Source organism: Tripterygium wilfordii, chromosome 14 (genome assembly GCF_013401445.1).
Source record: "Tripterygium wilfordii isolate XIE 37 chromosome 14, ASM1340144v1, whole genome shotgun sequence".
Classification (NCBI taxonomy): domain Eukaryota; kingdom Viridiplantae; phylum Streptophyta; class Magnoliopsida; order Celastrales; family Celastraceae; genus Tripterygium; species Tripterygium wilfordii.
In genome coordinates this window covers 12,966,186-12,985,213 of record NC_052245.1, presented here as the reverse complement: position 1 = coordinate 12,985,213, position 19,028 = coordinate 12,966,186, and the positions used below count along the sequence as shown (strand labels likewise).

The window sequence follows — 19,028 nt, the reverse complement described above, 5'->3', positions numbered from 1 at the left end:
TTGAATGTCCAACTCGAGCTTGTATGAACATCCGACATGAATTTAACACGTGACTACAAAGTTGTTATTCCCCTTGATAAGCAAACTCAAGATATTCCAAACTCAAAACTCAAGAGATTCACAATTAGATATCACCCGACCACAAGTAGCTGTATAGACAAATAGGAGGACATATATCGAGTGTTCATCACATGCTTGCAGAGACATTCACCAGTAAACATAGTCACAAATTAACCAACAAATTGATCTCATGATAAAATAAAATAAAAATCCATTATGATTGAACCATCCAGAAAACAAGTCCCATAGTGGCCCAAAAACAAGAACTAGAGCTTCAGTATTTGGCAAATGACTAGGAGAGGATCATCCACAACTAAACCCAACAAACAAACAAACAAATTAACTAACGGCTGCATTCTTAGGAAACTACCAACATGCCTGCCATACATTAAACTAGACAAAAAACAGAAGTCAGCAAGAACAGACCATTGTCAGATTTTTAAAACTCAAAATATCCCGGCAAGCATATTTGCAGCAGTTGAAATGGCAGCTCCAGTGATGGCGCATTGCACAACCTGCTCATGGGAGGCGTCTTCGGATGTTAGCGCAAGCGCCATGCCTGTAATTGCTCCTGCCACAGCACTGTTTTTCTGCAAAAAGTTGAAGCAAACGTTCAATATCTAATATTACTAAGAGAGGAGAGGAGCTGTAGTTAAAGTATTATTTGCCAGATTCATTACCCAATCATGAGCTCCACGAGCCTCCTTTAGGCCATAAGTGAGTCCTGAATACAGACCAGCAGCTAATCCTGCAGTAGTAAACAATCTCTTCAATTAGTATTTAGCCCCCTCTAATTATATGACCTGCCCAAGTATTTCTATACACTTCGGTCAATTTGATGACCATCTCAGACTGGAACTTCTAAAGCAGAATTAGCTCCAGAAATAGCGAAGCCAACGGGGCGAATTGGCGGCCCTCATCTCTACTTGTATGCCCCGTTCCCACCTTCCCCGCGCATCGGGGCAACTTTTACACCCCGTAATTACTTTTCCCAAACAAAAAAAAACCCAAAAGGGACAAATGCCATATACATATACTCACCCCATTGAATTGATTCCTTCCCTGTGTTCTTCACCTATAAAACAAACAAAGCAGTTGCGGTTGAGAATGGTTCAACCAGAAAAACTGAAATTATCAATGAACACCAAGCAGAGCAAAATATCAACTCATATACTCCTGAAAACTCACCATGGCTTCCAGTGATTTTCTGTTGGTTTCTCCTGAGAAGGATAAGTAAAGTACGGTTATAGAAAGAAAAACGAAGCATGCAGCAATATATATATATATATACTGTACCTCTGAGATCAGGGAATCTGCTCTTCTTGGCAGCCGAGATCTCCGTCGGACCACTTGATGAATCAAGTCCAGTACCTTAACAATTAAAAATCCAAAATTCATAATTCATTTGATTCATCCTACAACTCTACAGAATTAAACCAAACTGATTCACCTATCTGATTAATACATACTTTCAAGAGCTGTAAAATAAGCCTCCCTCGACGCCGCTTGAATCGCTCCGATCTGCAGACACCGGAATGCATTTAGCTAATAAGAAAGAAGAGTAGAGTACCGATTTATTTAACTCATAGCAAGCAAACCGAATTCAAACATGCATGCGCATATGGAGAGGGAGAGCGAGCGGAGAAGAGAGACTTACACCAGCAGCTTTGACGAAGCTCTCTGCAATACGGTTGAGGAGAGGGTGACCGAGGTCGAAGAAGCCACCTTTGTCAAAGCTACGGAGCTCATCGATAAAAGACCGGTTCTCCATGTTACCGCTGCTGCTCATCTTTTCTCACTTTTCAAGGCTTAATTCTTCACATAAGACTCTAGCTTTCGAACGCAGTTGCTCTACAAAAATGACTTGCGAGCTTTACTATGATTGCAAATGAATGAGAGAAAAGCGGGAGGAGAGTTGCCGAACAAGTAATTCCCGCAAAGAGAAAGTCAGAGAGTACACGTGTCCCACACGTGTGACCACATCCCGCACTTTTGGCCTCTTCGAGTAGCCACGAAGCACTACTTTTACACAGACGAGGTCAACTGTGATGACAGCACATCCCTAGCAAACCGGGTAGCCGAGCAAGTCCGCTGCTTCAATGTTTCTGTAAAAAAAACATTCTGATCGGACTATATTTTTGTCCCAAAAAGAATACATCCGAAACATTTTATGTTTATCTTATTTTGATTAACAAAAATGTCAGGGATTTCAATAAAAAAACATCTTAGTTATCTCAATAGTAATCTTATCCCTTGATTGATGTAAATGTAAGGACCCACAAAACCTTGTGATTGAATTAGAGAATGACACATCTACTATTAAGATGATTTTTACTGGGGTCCCTATCACTTCTGGTTTGTTAAATAACCCACTTCTAAACCCGATCAACAGATTCATAATTTTGTTTTATTTTAAAAAAAATTTAACTACCCTATTTTATTATAGCGGGAGCTGTTGTGAAAACAATTACAGCAAACCCGAACACCCAATACGAGTAAACCAAATTAGCTTCATATTCTAATCGCAGATTTCAATCAGTATTTCACATGCAAACTGCCATATAACCCTTTGTTTGCAATACTCGAGAATAAACAAAGGGTAAAAATATAGGTAATTTTCGTCCAATATTTCATGTGCAAGTGTCCAAAAGCTTTGTTGCAGACTATAATCTTCACATACCGCAGGCAAGCTATGCATGCTCAGACATTCCTGAATCCAAGGAAAGGGAAAGAATTTTTACTTGCAATCAAAGAAAGCTTTCAATAGTAAATGTTGTAACAGCAAGCAAAATTCTAATATACAAAGGGTTTATAAATAGAGTTTCTATTACAACTCAGAAAATTTTGGCCTCTAACCCACTTGATTTCCTCTATTACAGCCAAACCCACCACAAAACTAATCAGAGCAGCACTATAAAGAGCATATATCGATGCCCTATCCATCATATGGTTTCTCACATTTTTGGCATTTTCGAGAGACAGAAACAAAAGTGGGGGGAAAAGGAGCAAGGCAAAATGAAAGATGACAAATCAGAAAGAGGTGGGATGCAAAAGAAAAAAACAAGGCGACGAGATTAGACAAAACAAAATTAATGGTGACGAAGTAGTACAGCGGCAACAGTTACTCCGGTAGAACCATAAGAAATGCCAAGCAAATGGAAGACCGTAGCCACATTATGTGCATAATTTTCCTCCCCCCACGTTAGTTTCCTATGGTTGAAGGCTACAACCCGTAATCACCGTGTGCAAAAATCAACAATTCTGTAAGCTCATATATTCTCTCCAATATGCTGTTCCTTTGACAATCTTGATTTGCACCAAGCATGTCCCCAAGTTGAACAACACACAGAAACAAAACAAATCACCCTGCTAAATAATAGTCTTAAGAAATACCTTTAGATCCATTTACAGCCACTTCTGGCGAAGATTTTTGTTGTATCAAAGGAGAATCCTCTCCACCTAACTGCCAATTATCTGAAGTGTTGTGCACACAGTCGGAACAGCTTCTAGAAGCGGGTTCCTTGCCTATGTGATTTGTCTCATCTGAACTGCTGCTGTTATCAGAATAGTTTCTAGAGCTCACAGGTTCTTTCTCTTGATGATTTGATTCACCGGACCCCTTGTTCCCATCAGCTATCTGTGGAGCCATTTGTATCGTGCTAGCAGTTTTCTTACTGGGTAATACCGCCTGGCTCAATGTTGAACACAAAGCGGCAAACACGCTCTCTCTTGACTTGGAAGTCTTAACCAAGCGCTGCTTCTTGAGTAGCTCAGGCTCCTTGTCCTTCGAAGAAGCCGTTTTACGCTTCAACCTGAGGGCCTCAAACCTTTCTTCAACTTCTGAATTCTCCGGCTGTTTCTTAGGCGGAGGCCTGTAGTTTTCGTCATCTTCATCATCGTCATAATCAACAAGTCCACCAGATCTTGGACTACAAAAGTCAAGATGAACATTACACAAATATCGAAAAATAAAATGCCATATATTTACAGGCAGAAGTAACCACGTTACCTTAATGATGCAGTAACTCCATTGGATAAAGATGGACGAGCTTGTACTTTTTGGCTATGTACTGCAGATGCCATGTCTTCCTCGTCACTGCTTATGCATCCAACATCAGACACTACAGTAAAGAAGTATTGACAAAAATATTTAGCTAATGTAATTTCTATAAAGAAATGCATACCTGCCCTCGTTGAAGTAGTCTTCCTCCTCTTTCTCCAGAGCACGATCATCAATTCGTTTTCTCGAGTCCGAAGCATTTACACTACCTTTTGCCCCAACATTTTCCAGACACTGTAATTTAGAATTTGTCAGAACCAAGAAAACTCGTATAGCAGTAGCTATACAGAGGAAGTCAGCCAAAAATACCTGCTCATATTTAACTTTAAGAGAGCGAATAGAACCCAAATACTCAAATTTAATTAACTCATTCCAAAATGAATCAACTATATATCTGACCAATGATTTGAGGTTTTCCTGCATATAACATTCACCAGTGATTCAACAAAAAACTTAAAGATGCAGCCCAGATAGCAAGACAACAATTGTGAAAAGGATAGGCACCTTTCGGATATACTCAAAAAGCTCTAAAACTGCTGAATGCAGCAGATTATAACGGTCCCCATTGCTGACAAAGGCATCCACAATTGGTTTGAGAAGGTTATTCTTAACCATATGATTTACAAGATGCTCTTCCTGAATATTGAAGCATCATATGATCTTGTCAAACATATAACAACAGTGAAGAAACACTAGTTCACTGAAGATACCAAGAAAATAAAAAGCGCTATCGAATAAATGCCATAACTTGCATATCTAGAATAAACAAATTCCAAAACAATCTCAATCGTTTTAAAAGCTATAGACGCATGCATGATTGCACCTGGAGGAGGTGGAAAACATATTGTTATACAAAGGGACAAAGATGTCCATTTCTTCCCCAGCAATCATGCACTAACCATGAATAAACAGATTTAGTAATACACAAATTTTTTCAACCTTCTAAAAGCTGCAATGTCATCAATAATAAATGGTAACAACAGTTACAGACTTACAGCACAAAATTAGAGAACCTGATTGAACGCACTGCTTATTCCTATTCCTACCAAATCCAAATACTTAAGAACTTTTACACACAACATTTCAGCTATTCAAGGATTCTAATTAAAATAATGTTTCATGCCATTTAGCTTCTTACGCCCTCCAATTACACTGCAAAAAATAAATAATTATTCTCCCAAAATAGCCGATTCACGAATCCAATTTCTTGAAGTTGCAATAACCAAAACACGCATCGTTTATCACAATTACACCTAGCAAGGTATATTTCAAAGGGGAATAAAATCAAAACAAAAAAAAGGTAACTAGTCTCTTCAGAAAATTTTACTATATTGTCAATTCTTTTTTCTAATGTCCTCGTCCACTATTATGAACATCATGTTAACTCATGTCAGCATGTATGCTGTATCCAATGATAAAAATGATTTCACTTACATGGCGTGACAGAATTGTGCGAACAAACCGTACAGCAGAAACTACGAGGTACTTTTCCTTTCTTTGGGTCAGTAAGATAACTTTGTCGATTGCATTATTAAGGAGAAAATTACATCTGCGTAGGAAGCATCACCATATTAGATATTTATACAACTTTGGTCCACAAACTCAATTTGATACAAACGCACAAGCATACAAGAGTTTACTTTATTCTAAAAGGATGGTGCAGAACGCAGAAGCAAAGTAATTCGCAGATATTTGAGAGAATTTCTGGCTTAGCGCAATTCTGATTTTCAATATCTTCACCAGAACTCCCAGATCTACCAACTGAGGGGCCAATGCCATTGGAAGGACATGATGCCACTATAACATCAATCAAAAGGTCTAGATGCTTCTCATAGAAAATCTCAATAATAGTATCTCTCTGCAGAAAAAGTATACATGATCAAATGAATGTGAAATAGAGAATTCATGGTAAAATATTTTCAAAATATAAAGGAGAGAGAGTCCATGTTACACAAAAGTACTTCCAATAGTTCAGCAGAAATCATAATAAAGAAACTAAAATGTTAAACCAGCATGGATAAACTCAAATGCATTGCTGACTCCAAAAGCACAGCTTCACAAGCAAATCTCAAATAGTTACAAAACATAAAGCGTCACTGATCGCGGAAAATTTACTTCGAAAGTAAAGGAAACGCTGTAAAGAGGACAAAATAAGGGAAACTACCCAGAACCTACAAAATTCAACTAATCACAAGCACACAAACAAATATTTTCTAGAAACATCAAGTTCATATAGCCTATGGAAACCACCCAATTCAAAACCTACGACGCTATTCATCTCTGTAAGAATTTGCTACTTCTAGCTCCTGTTATCTGTTTACCTGCATCATCTAGATTACCTTAGAATATGCAAAAAAGTCAAACTAAATCCTGCAACAATCTCATCCTCGTGGACCTCGTCAACAAATTTTACACATATCTCCATGATTTCTCCACCGATGGTTTTAAATAAGTAGTTCTCCCAAAACTGGCACACTAAGAGAATAATATCCTAGGAACCCGATAACACACAGGGAGACTAAACATAAAGCTAAGAATACATCTGTGAGTCTAAGCCCGCATCTGCAAATAAGGTTGGTTGACGACAATAAAAAATGGCACCTAGATAAGAACGAAGGTGCTAGAATTGTCCAAGTTGCAAATCAAAAGGATTATAGATAGGATTTAACAGGTTTTGCGATAAGGTTTGAATATGTGTATGCAAAGGTAAGGTTGTGAAAAACACAGGCCAGGGATGAGGTTTGAGGGGAACATGTAACGTTAGCTAAAACCCAGTTACAGAAAACAGTGCCAAGCAGGCACTGGAATTGCTCATTTTTGGCTGCTTTCAGAGGCTCTTTCACAGATATTATGCCCAAGACAGTACTAGAATGTATGACCGATTTTAAATAAGCTTTTGAGAATCAGGTCACTTTGGCAGATAAAGGATAACATATTTGCTCTAAAGACCTAAAGGCATGCCTCAGATTGCCGTGCATAAGAAGAAAATGATTGTATAGGCAGTTCATTTCAGGTTGGAGATTAAGTAAGGTATGGTTCTTCTTCCTTGAAATTGGAACATTTCTCTGATGGTTGTGGTTTGATCATGATGATGAAGAACAGCCCTCCACCTTGGTTTTTAAAATGAATTGTAAAAGAACCCTTAGATTGTTATTTGGCAAATTCATAGACAAGTCAATCGAATTCCCATTCCATCGCATGATCCAAAGAAATATACATGCATTTTCCTCGTCGAACTTTAACTATTCCTTTCAACAAATACTAAACATGTTGTGTTAGGTTCAATACTCCAGACTAAAGGCTAAAGGAGAAAGCTCTACTGAGAGCCTCTTTGCTATTTCGCAAGACAGCAGCAATGTCTTGGGAAAATGAAAGAGTAAGAATTGTCCAGGAAGGAAAAATCATGACAGAAATAGATCAAAATCTACCAAAAGGGTGGGTAAAGGGAAAAAAACTGCAAGCACAAATGGGCCATATGAAACCTTCTTTCCTAGCTATTTCAAACTGCAAATTCTCTGTCTCATCTATGCTAGAGAAAGCCTCTTAACACATTTTTTTCTCCAGTTGTTTTTGCTGTATTAATGCACCAAGCCCTGGAAGGTAGTAACAACAAAAACATATCCAATCACATGAATACTACATTTAAACCGCAGATATCCCTTGGATCGAGTTCTACTACTTGAAACAGATGTATGTTCCAATTGATTGGTATTCGTTCAAGATGTAAAAATCCACATCAAAAATTTCTATAACAAGCCATCGTCCAGAAAGCCAAGTGACATTTTCCCACAACTGGCCCCTTCCCTAAGTCGAGGGTGAACCTATATCGTAATAAGCCAGCATTTAACAAACTGACGACACTGAATCATATTTCATCACAGTATGGAAGCGCAAAAGCTAATAGAATCCGCTCAAGCTGGTTATGCTAGGCCAGGTGAGGTTCAGGCTCAACCACGGTGTAAACACCATGCTGTGCGTGCATATTTGATGAATAAGGCATAGTTAAGAAAGCATAAAAAACAGGAAACAAATAGACAAGAACTTCAACTGTCATATGAAATTGGGAATTCCATTCACTGTTGGACATACTCAATTAATAAAGGCATATAACTGCCACATAAGACATAAATGATCAGGGCATGCACCTGTGTGCCAGACAAAGTATACGAATCCAGTAAACTGCGAAGAATTTCAAGAAATTGGCAATGCATGTCTTCCCCAAAATCTGTTATCATTCCTTTAACCTGTAGGCAAAAGACACTTACATGATGAGTCCTAGCCACGAATAAAATGGAAAGACATAGACAACTGAAATAGACACATATATTATATATATACTTAAAGAAATCAAGTTGAACAAAATACATTGATTCTCTATGTACTATATTAAGAACATCATTGCATACAAATTTATGCAGCATTCATAGAAAATTAGAAATACACAAAACCAAGCAAAAAATATAATAGAATGATAATCAATCAAGTTTTACAGACATGATGTGAAAAGTCCCACACATATGTGCATAAGAAAATTTCACACCCTAGTATATTACTAAAAAGTCAAAAGTACAACAAATATGTACCAATAGTCCGAAAAGTGGGATGCCTTCCTGCCGGACAACGTAAGAACGCAAGAGGTTTGGGTCCTGATTTAAGAAAAGAATGAGGATATCTGTCCTGCATTCATAAGAATAGCTTCTTGTTAGGACTAACTAATAGGAAAGGGGAATGCGCTAAATAACAAAAACAGATTATATATATATATATATATATATATATGCAGTTCAAGCATTATTGTAAAAGCAAACAATATTCTTAAATTAACAAAATCACCATTACCCAATAAGTACAAGCTTCTTGTCCGGACTACGCAAAGCATCTGTGATGATGTCAAAGATGCCTTCATTAATGAGATCCCTACATGGTAATTTAAAATTTTGACTTAAAATACAAAAAATCTTATGTTGGAAAAAAAATTAAAGCCTGGTCCAGCAACGAATGTTTCCCTTTCTTTCCTGCCAAATAATCACAGTATGGCAAGAAAAGAAAAAGAAATCCAATGGAAGATGTCTCTACAGAATAGCACTGAATTTATTGTTTCAAAAACCAATTTATAAACAGGAAAAGATCTATGCATCTCAGTATCAGAAAGGGAAAAAAAAATTTGACATCCTGATAACTTAAAAAAATAATATTAACTTACAGGAAAGCAATACCTAAATAGGCGGATCTGCTGGACCATCTGCAGGCTCTTACTTAGACTACAAAACTCGAGCAAGAAATATACCTACCATGAACAGTTGACAAATAGATTTCACAATATAAGTCTTGGCAACAGAGGCAACTTAACACAACCATTTTTAAATAATTTAGAATTGTAACTTTATGGCCATCTTGTACTGTAATCATATCCATAACAAATATTCAGGATGGTGTTGACTGGAAACAGATCATAAGAATGATCATCTATATTTATTTAAAAACAAACAAGGAAGAAAGTCACATGTCCATCCTCTCTAATGTAGGCACGAGAAGAAGAAACAAGTCCACCAAATCTGCTTTGTTGTTCTTCCCAGTAAGTTTTCTAAGGATATTCAATATTTGGAAGTGCCAGGCAGAGAAAGTTAGTGATGGACTAGTTGAAGATAGCAATACTGCCCAAAAATCATTGAAAATATGGCTAAGGACATGCTCAATGATTTTCAAGTCCAAACCAAGATATTTGAATGGTTAAAAGGCACACTAGTTACAAAACTTTGAACTTACAATGAAAGACTAATCTGCATATCTGGCATAAAACAGATTCCAAATGAACAACGAAAAGTATGAATGGAAAAAAAGAAGAAGAAGATAATGAGTCATTCTCAACAATCACAAGACTAATCTACAATTACTAAGAGTCATTCTCAAAATTTCAAAGACAGAGAAAGAAAAAGAGAATGTTAACAATTACCAAGTTTTTCTTCGATTCTGCAGATGCTGTGGGTGACTTCAACCTTGTAAACAACTCCTGAATAAAGGTGTTGTCATCTTTTAACAAAGAAACAACCTGCAAGAGAATGTCAGTTGTATGAAAACATACAGTTATTTGGCATTGTATGAAGTTATTGTAGTAGTCTACAGTATTTGTGCAGCTTCTGGTACGAGGGAGTTGAGGGAAGTAATTTTTATTAGAATATGGTATAAATGATTTGAAATGCCCCAAACTAATAAGTTAACTTATTGGATTGAATGGCAAAGTAACTAATCTCACCATGGTATCGGAGTAGGAGGTCTTGGGTTCAAACCTTAGCTTCCACATTTTAAACCCCCATTCATTGTTGCCCCAAGTGTGGGCCTTTGTGTGTGTTTATTGTTGCCCCAAGTGAGGGCCCTCTGTGAGAGTAGCCCTAATTTTGGGCTCGGTTATTGTGCACGTGTTGGGTGCCCAGCCCACATGTGAAGGGGAGTATTAGAATATGGCATAAATGATGTAAAATGTCCCAAACCAACAAGTTAACTTATTGGGTTGAATAGCAAAGTGACTAATCTTAACAATTTCCATCATTGTCAATCCTTTATCCCATACAATTTCGGATCAGCTACATAATTCATAAGAGAAAATCAATTGCGATCCACCACATGCATTCTCCATTGCCATTCAATCCTATATAAAGCTAAGGTCAGTATACTCATTACTCAATACTAACCCTATAGATTCCACGTCAGGGGCAGTGATTGTATTATATCATTATATCAGATGACTTATTAAAAGGTGTGAATCAACCATTGTATCAAGGGGGCTGGTATTCATATTCTACATTGTGGTCTTTACTTCTATTATGGAGAAGTAATAGAAGACGAGAAGTATCTATGTGTGATAGCGGAATTACTAAGACGGAAGGAATATTATAATGAATCTGCCTAAATTAGAAGATCGAAGAACTGACGAACACGGAGTTGAAGAATCCCAAACCCGTGCAAAGGGAATAGGGGCTGATTTCGATGACAGGCTCCAACACAACATCATGGATGAGAACTGGGAAGGTCATCATGACGCGCTAAAATATGTACTAACCAGGTATGGCACAGAGTGGGTACTGATTCCAGCACAAAGGGGTCCTAAACACGTTTTGATGGGAAGGCAATAAATGAAGAACCAGTCATGACTTCCAAGAACCCAGCTATTTGTTGGTTAGAATTCATTTGATTCAACAGTTAGGAGAACATTCATCGCAAAATGGCAGGTGGTGCTAGACCTCATAGGTTGAAGTTGAAAGCAATGTGGACAGTTTACACATTTATTGGTGTAGAGATAATGGTGCGACTGTGCGAAGAATCAAGAGAATTTGTATTAGAAAGAGTAGGAAGGGAAGAGGAAGACCTAAGAAAACAAGGCTTAAAGTAGTAAGAAGGAATGTGGATTCAACAGGAGACGATGAAAGTATGCTTTTAAATAGAAATGAATGGTGGAAACGAATGCATGTAGGGGATTCACGTTGAATTTCTCATAGACTCATGTAGCGGCCCCAAACTTTTGGAATAAAGGTTCGGATGATGATGATTGGTGTGAAAAAGTTAAGGGAAGTTTTAATCTTATAATATTATATTAGAAGTATATAATATTTGTGAAATAACCATGCAATAAGATGGTATTTGTGTTTTAATGTTGTGATTCTCACGTACTTCTACCATGAAGAAGTATCTTTGCATCATGGTTTGGTTCTTACCACAACAAAATCTAATAGAAGAAAAAGAAAAAAAAAATGGAAGGATAATTTATCAAGGGTAACAAGTAGGTAAAACCCAAAGATAAGAAGCACATAGAACAAATCTAATAAAACATAAAATAGTCATCCAAAAGAAACAAAATCTTATAATAATCAAGCCACTGATTATCATGGGTTTTTCAACAACAAAGATGTTAACAATAAGCCACAGCTGTTAAGGTTTCTTTAACACAGAGAGAGAGAGAGATCTTACGATGGCATTATTTGAATGAATTATAGAATTGAGAGTCGCAACAGTGGCATCATCCAATAATCTGGCCAAAACAACATCCTACAACAAATGACATGAGTTAAGATTACACTGCCAAAACTAGCCAAGCAAAACTATAAAGTTAGCACTTAAGATTCAAACCTTCAAATAACCAACTCTGTAAGTCTGGTGAATCTTTGACAGTACCAGTGGATCTTTGATTGGTATGGCCTTAAAAAATAAGAGTATGTACCAACATGTAAGAACTCACTCTGCCAGAAATTCTCCAACAATCTCCTTTCCACTACTACACAAATTCCAAACAACATTAAAAGAAGAAAATAAGAAAAATTTATAATATGTACCTCCTTGAAAACGACATGCTCTTTTAAAAATTCTCGATGATGCTGGACATGAGCAACCTCGGGATCATCTGGGTAAAATTGAAGTAGGCCACCATCAGAATACTTCCCAATATAATATAAATATATTGCACAGGTTTATGACTTAATCATCTCATAAACAGTCAGAGGTTGCATTATGCATAAAAACTCAAAACTACGTTTTGATGATACACCAATACCCATTGGAATGTCAAACTATCTTCAACTATCTTGTAGTTTGTTTGGGTTGCACCACCGTGGTGTTCTTTAATGATCATTGCATTTAAAAAAAACAGGATATACAAACAGACTTTGAAGCAGTACGGACCACAAAATCATTTCATGACTTCCTTCAGAGATCCTACATATAGTAAAATGAGAAAGAAGGAATGCTGAAAGTATATTTCCCAACAGGCATAAACCAATAACTTATTGATCACCAGGAAATTGAGTCAGAACCTGTCTATTTGTGCATAAGAAAAATAGAGTCGATAGATAAATTGGCTTTACAAAATACGAAGTATATGGATACTACAAGTCTATAACGTCAGGGTAGGTTCATCGAAAATGTTTCAAACCAATTAAAGGATACTTACACTCGAGTGCCCCAATGATATCCAAAATAAATTCGTCTTCAAACATCTTCTCGAAGATTTGAGAGCTATTTAGCAAAACTGCAAATAACCAAATGCATGTTCAATAAAATTCATAGGACCTAGCACATACAAAATTGTAGCCAAGAAAAAAGTACTAACTGATCCCTTTGATAATTTTGAATATCATTTGAAGGCCATCAATATTTTCCAAGTCTTCACAGATTCTGAATAGGTCCATCAGCAATCGAAAAAAGTCTTGCTGCATTGAGTCAAGAAATTCCATTAACAGAATTCCAAAAAAAATTGTTACTACAAAGAGCCAAGAAACACAGTTCGAGAAATCGATGCACTCTCACTAAAACAAATAACTCACATAAGAAGATAATAAGATCAAGATAATGACAAGAACAAACAAAGGCTCACACATATAGAGCACTTTAACTTCTTCTTCAGAGGACCAATGAACAGTGCTCAACCTGAACAGGAACTCCAACTATTGGATCCAGATTATCAGAACAATTCCTGGGAACTTAATAAATGACCTAATCTACCAACAAATTTTTTTAAGAGAAGCATGCCCCAGAAATTGCCCGAGAATAAGCAATCATGAAACTAAATAGGGCAATATGGTATGGATTGTTGGATAAACCAGGACAGTACAACAGCATGCAATGTATAAGGCCACATTGGATTCCGCAGTCCTATCAGTATGAAGAAGTTCAAAAACCACGAATATATGAATAGACTATGGAAGGATCACGACAACAATATGTATGATATTGATAGACCAATTGTCACTTGTCACAACAAAATGGGAGAGACCATGGCACACCCTAAACAAGCCACGCATGAACTTTCTGCACAATCCTGGTAAACCAATAAAAGGCTTACATCATTCGCTAAAAGTTCCGTCACCCGCATCTGATCTGCAATCCCATTCTCTGTGACCATCTGCAAAGGCAACAATTTCTCAGCTTAGTTAATTAATTTTCATTGCATATAGGGTGATCATAGGAATGCATAGCAAATATAGGAGCAATGGTTACACCACTTCCTTAACGTAACATAATTAGGATATTGTTGCCAGCCAATCCCAAGCAGTTTAGAGAGACAACCAGAAACTGCTCAGTGTTGCTCGGAAACAGTGCAATGCTTTGAAATAAAACGTCCATGGAGATTATGCAAGATGCTTATAGACAGGATCACAAGGTAATCAACTGGACAGAAATTACATTTAAGTTTTTACTTTTTAAGGAACAACCATAAACCAAGAGATGCTTATGTAAATTACATAAAGAGAATTGAGAAAGAAGAGGTGATCATTACACTCAAATCCTCCAGTAAAGTGGTGATATGGAGAATCGCATAAAAACCTATATCTCAGTCATCCAGTAGAGTCTCTGTATAATTTACCATTACTCTCAACAACATTTAAAGGAGGAGGAGCTATTAACGCATCCATCAAAATCTAAGGCGGGTCAGCATCCATTACTCCATTACATATATTCCTCAGGCAAATCTTCAATAGTATAAATGCTAATAATATCAAAGAAGACAATAACATAATCTCTTCTTCGTTCTTTTTTGGTTTTTCAACTTTTTGAGAATATAGACAAAATAAAGTAACATAGCTGATGTGTTATAGGCAAATCTATAGAATAGTCATTACCCCCATTGACAATAACATAATCACTTGCCACCATTTATGTAGTTGAACTACAATATAAATTATAAAATATAGATGGCATAGACAGAGGGAAGGACTACAAGATATAATAGATGGAAAGAATAAGATCAACCCATTACCGAAGTCTAATAATAACAAAAGAACAACAATGACAACTGCAGTGCAGCCCTATCAATGAATTCATTTCTGCCAACCATTACCCTTGGCCAAAATAAACAAACACAGACAAATAAAGGATGTCCAACACAACTCAATGAAAAAAAAAAAAAGAAACATAAAAAGTGTCCACCAAAACCTTAAGGATCAAAGGAAGTGTTGACAGTTCAACAGCAGGCAAGTCTCTCAATTCACTGTTCATGCCATGAAATGTCTCATCTGGCAAAAAAAAGGAGCATATATGTCAGAAAGTCTCTAGAAATTCATGGCCAAATTAGTACCAATGAAATGAATGGCATGGGTCACATATTGCAGCAGCTAAGATTACGGTAGGGAAGTTGAGAGGTGTTCAAGCATCAATTGGTCCAATTCCACTTTCATTTGCGGTCATTATGTCTCGACAAAAATCAATTACAATCTCAGGTTTCATAGATTATAATCCAATGATTAAAGCGACAAAAATTTTGAAAGTAAATGCGAGATAGGGACAAATTTAAAGAGACCATATGGCAAACACTCAGAATGATCTAAAAACTTACTCCCATATTGTTTTGCTATCTACATAGCACAAATCTATTATCTAATAACTAAAATAAAAATCCAAAAGCAAATAAAACAAAAGGAGCAAGGATTTGTGCCTATTTGGACGAATATAGGTAACACCAATAGCATTATACCGTACGGAAAGACCTCAAACTTTAACTTAGTCCCTGTGTAAGTGATAAATTTCTTTTTTGAAAATTGATTTCCGTTGCAGGGAAGAAAGAATGAAGTACTCCATAAGTTTGGGGCTGAAATTGACTTGCAGCCACTCAAAAAGCCATATTTACATCTAATTAGTGTTTTTTATTGCAAGCTATGTTGAATGCATTCTCTAGTTTTCTTTATGATAGAAAAAACAAAGCTTTCCCCATACATCCCAGTAGTTACACTTGCTAATCCAAACAGCTCGACTATTTTCAAATCCAATTTTTTAAAAATACCAAACATGAAGACTACTGGTATATGAAGTGGGTAAAAGAAATCGATAACTTTTTGCGGATAAGACTGTCAGGGATAAAAATCAAGTTGCATGATCCAAATTTTTTAGCAAAGTACTTGGATGTTCAAGGAGCAGAAAATAAAAGGAAGGGAATGGAACCCTGCAAAGTTTTTCAAGGATGAGATTGCATCTACTTACTATTCAGATTATTAAAATGAAGATTTCTTTGTAAACTAGAGATGTGATCCCTGAATGAAACAAGAAAAACAGTTAGAAGCATCACATGAATTTTGCAACCAAAGGAAAACAGGGAGTGGGAAAAAAAAAGTTACCATATGTAAGAGCACCCAGCCGTCTCTTGAAAGCTAAGTGCCAATTCAGTGGAAAATTCAGGATCTCTCCACGAGATAATTGTATCTGATTTAATCACAAGAAATAAGCTGTTCTCAACTCATAAACAAGCCACTGAGAAACATATTAGATTATAAGTAACAAGTGAAAAACATATATGAAATCCGGTGCTACCTTCTTGCTTTCTATAGATTTCCTGTGGACTAATTCGATGCAAAAGCAATGTCTCATTGTCTTCTTCATCGATAACAAGGAGACCCAGCTCTTCTGATCCCTGCATAACAACAATTATGATCACTATAAAGATGCACACCATTTCTCAGATAAATTAATCCAAACAAGTTTTTCGCAAATTAATTAGATTAATCTGCAGGTTAGGTTCAAACAACAAAAACATATCAAGCATTCAGACAGACCTCTAAATAGTCAATAGTGACATGCCCGGTTCCTTGGTCATCCCATTTACCATCATAATTCAGACGATAGACCTTCACCCGCTGAGATTACAACAAGAATAGGGAATAAATAAATCTAGCAGTCATGCAAAAATTAGCAGCACTGATTAAAAGCATGAAGGAAAATTAGAGGGCAAAGAAAACAACCATTAAAATAATTTATCTTTTAACTCATGCAGACTAAAAATAAAGGGCAGATACGTCCTTCTAAATGCATCAACAAGACTGAAGTCAAATAAACTTTAATTGAAAACAAAGCAGATAAAACCAGATCATCACGAAATGTCTATCAAAGTTCCAAAAGGGAAAATGGAAAATCTGATTAACTTCAATTACACATTTAATTTGCAAGAACAAAATTCTGACCATTCCAAATTTCTAAAAGGAAATGAAATCTTGGCCATGTTAGAATGGTCATAAATCACCAAGATTGCCAGTTCAAAAGCTCAATTGTTAAACACTAGAGAGAAATAGCCATTAGATGGGAATCTCATCAGGATTCTTCAAATTGAAAATGAAGCAGATAATTATAGAAATTGTTGATCATCATCATCAAAGACTTCAAACCCAAAAAATATTAGGCTCGGCTACAAGAATTCATATCAGAACTTAGTAAGAACCAACAAATAACTTGACCATACAGAACCAACAAATAATCCAACCATGAATCCATGAATCCGGAAAATTTCTCTCTCATCAAAATAAAAGTGAACCAATATGCCAATGAGCTGGTACGAATTTAACCAAAACTGGAAAAGCACGTTCCCTGAAGACAATTTCAATATTATAGGAACCACTGGTACGTAAAGAAAATGAAATGAAAACCAAACACCAAAAGGAAGTAATACACACATATAAACTTCCATGTGTCAAGACATTTCAAGGAATAACTTGACCATACAGAACCAACAGTGGTGCAACAATGAAACCAAGAACCCGGAAATTTATCTCTCACCAAAATAAAAGAAAACCAAGATGCCAATGAGCTGTATACCAATGTAACCAAAACTGGAAAAGCACATTCTCAGAAGACAGTTTCAATACTATTTTTAATATTAAAATTCCTTCAAAACTCATAGAAATATTGTCATTTTAATCTTGATATTATGTAATTTATGTATATAGTCATTTTATAGAAGAACTTGCCAGTACAGAACCAACGATTTGTGCAGAGACAAAACCACAAAACAACCCTCCAAATTCCTAAGACACAAAGATAACGGCAAAACAATACGCTTAATGGGAAGCAATAAAACAAGCTAACATGATCCTTTCAACAGGTTCAATCATACTCTCAACGTCAATGTTATGGCAAACACTAGCATCAAACTCAAACAAGCCCATCTTCGACGATAACACAGATGTTACCTTTCAAATTGTTAAAACTTAAAAGTTAGGCTCCAAATCCGCTTATTGTCAATAATTCAACATTTAGACCAGAGAACTTAATCTGTATACCAGCCTACCACCTTGAGTGCACAGTACCCAAAAATAAAAGGTATTTGTATTACTATTACCATTTTAACAACAATATTTTGGACAAAAAGACGGTGACAAACTAAAAACAAATGCAACATTGATTTTCTGGTTCCACGGTACCACACAGTTAAACACAAGACTTAAATCAAACATAACTCCAGCAGAACTAATAACCTAACCTAGAGCAAAATATCTTCAAAAAGATAATGGCAAGGAAACCTTACAATAGCATCCAAAACAATAAACATAATAGAATTAAGCACCAAAAATTAAATTTAGCGGATATAACAATAACAAAAGTAAAAACCCCGCCGAATTACACTCTCTCTAATTGGTAACTTGATTGCTTTAAAGTTGGAACATCGTCATTGGAAGGAACCAGCACCAGCTCAATTTTAGGGAAAAATAAAAAAGAGCTTTAAGGAGACTATGCAAACTGACTCACCTGCATCGAACTAGCGTTGGGAGATTTGTCTTGCGCGCCCATCACGGCCCAACACGCCGGGACACGGAGGAATTGAAATCGAAGTGATTTCCCTTTAGAAGGAACGTTTAGGGTTTCGAAATACAAGTGAGAGAGAGAGGGAGAGAATAGTTCGTACGTCTAGGCGGGAGATTAAGGTCTTCGGGATCAATAGAAAACCCTAACTGCCATTGACGTTTGAAAGTGAAACTCTCGACAACTCTCCGTCTTCTTTTTCCGTTGTATTTTTTCTGTTCAAGTACTCGTCCCAACCCGACCTTCAACAGAAAAAGAAAAATAACTACTCCATATATATAGTGGGCATATCTGATTCCGTTAATAGCCTTGTTTTTCATTAGACAATTACGAGAAGGCCATTTAGCTCATACTCTGTGAG

General features: G+C 36.5%; 2 protein-coding genes across 6 annotated transcripts; both read right to left on the bottom strand.

The window, feature by feature from the left end:
* Window positions 1-219: 219 nt before the first annotated feature.
* Window positions 220-1,882, bottom strand: LOC120014984 (outer envelope pore protein 16-2, chloroplastic). Its single transcript, XM_038867149.1, has 7 exons — window positions 1,718-1,882; window positions 1,530-1,581; window positions 1,357-1,431; window positions 1,249-1,280; window positions 1,102-1,135; window positions 741-808; window positions 220-650 (listed from the first exon to the last, which is right to left on the bottom strand). Exons 1-7 carry the CDS (start codon window positions 1,847-1,849, stop codon window positions 507-509), a joined length of 537 nt encoding a protein of 178 aa, XP_038723077.1. The 5' UTR covers window positions 1,850-1,882; the 3' UTR covers window positions 220-506.
* On the bottom strand, window positions 1,813-18,925 carry LOC120014983 (serine/threonine-protein phosphatase 4 regulatory subunit 3-like). 5 transcript variants are annotated; one of them, XM_038867148.1, is made up of 25 exons: window positions 18,614-18,925; window positions 16,651-16,731; window positions 16,409-16,508; window positions 16,216-16,300; window positions 16,082-16,131; window positions 15,041-15,120; window positions 13,950-14,009; window positions 13,218-13,317; window positions 13,059-13,136; window positions 12,445-12,512; window positions 12,242-12,310; window positions 12,083-12,160; window positions 10,074-10,169; window positions 9,337-9,407; window positions 8,960-9,037; window positions 8,704-8,797; window positions 8,266-8,364; window positions 5,761-5,978; window positions 5,555-5,669; window positions 4,625-4,756; window positions 4,430-4,537; window positions 4,245-4,354; window positions 4,070-4,156; window positions 3,454-3,989; window positions 2,071-2,165 (listed from the first exon to the last, which is right to left on the bottom strand). In XM_038867148.1, the coding sequence occupies exons 1-25, from the start codon at window positions 18,653-18,655 to the stop codon at window positions 2,086-2,088; spliced, it is 2,715 nt and encodes a 904-aa protein (XP_038723076.1). In that variant the 5' UTR covers window positions 18,656-18,925; the 3' UTR covers window positions 2,071-2,085. The 5 variants fall into 5 exon arrangements, with proteins under 5 accessions (XP_038723073.1, XP_038723076.1, XP_038723072.1 ...); XM_038867145.1 differs by lacking the exon at window positions 2,071-2,165 and adding an exon at window positions 1,813-1,911 and having other exon boundaries at window positions 4,245-4,537; XM_038867144.1 differs by having other exon boundaries at window positions 4,245-4,537.
* Between the last annotated feature and the right edge of the window lie 103 nt (window positions 18,926-19,028).

Bases quoted from the DNA above. Each gene is read 5' to 3' on its own strand.
- LOC120014984 (XM_038867149.1), bottom strand. From the start codon at position 1,849: ATGAGCAGCAGCGGTAACATGGAGAACCGGTCTTTTATCGATGAGCTC. The intron at 1,281-1,356 runs GTACAGTATATA...TATCCTTCTCAG, and splicing joins CAGATTCCCTGATCTCAGAG to GAGAAACCAACAGAAAATCA. The intron at 809-1,101 runs GTGAGTATATGT...TTACTACTGCAG, and splicing joins GAAGGAATCAATTCAATGGG to GATTAGCTGCTGGTCTGTAT.
- LOC120014983 (XM_038867144.1), bottom strand. From the start codon at position 18,655: ATGGGCGCGCAAGACAAATCTCCCAACGCTAGTTCGATGCAG. The intron at 14,010-15,040 runs GTTTTGGTGGAC...TTGCCTTTGCAG, and splicing joins CACTTCCTTTGATCCTTAAG to ATGGTCACAGAGAATGGGAT. The intron at 12,311-12,444 runs GTACATATTATA...TTATTTTTTAAG, and splicing joins AGCATGTCGTTTTCAAGGAG to GCCATACCAATCAAAGATCC.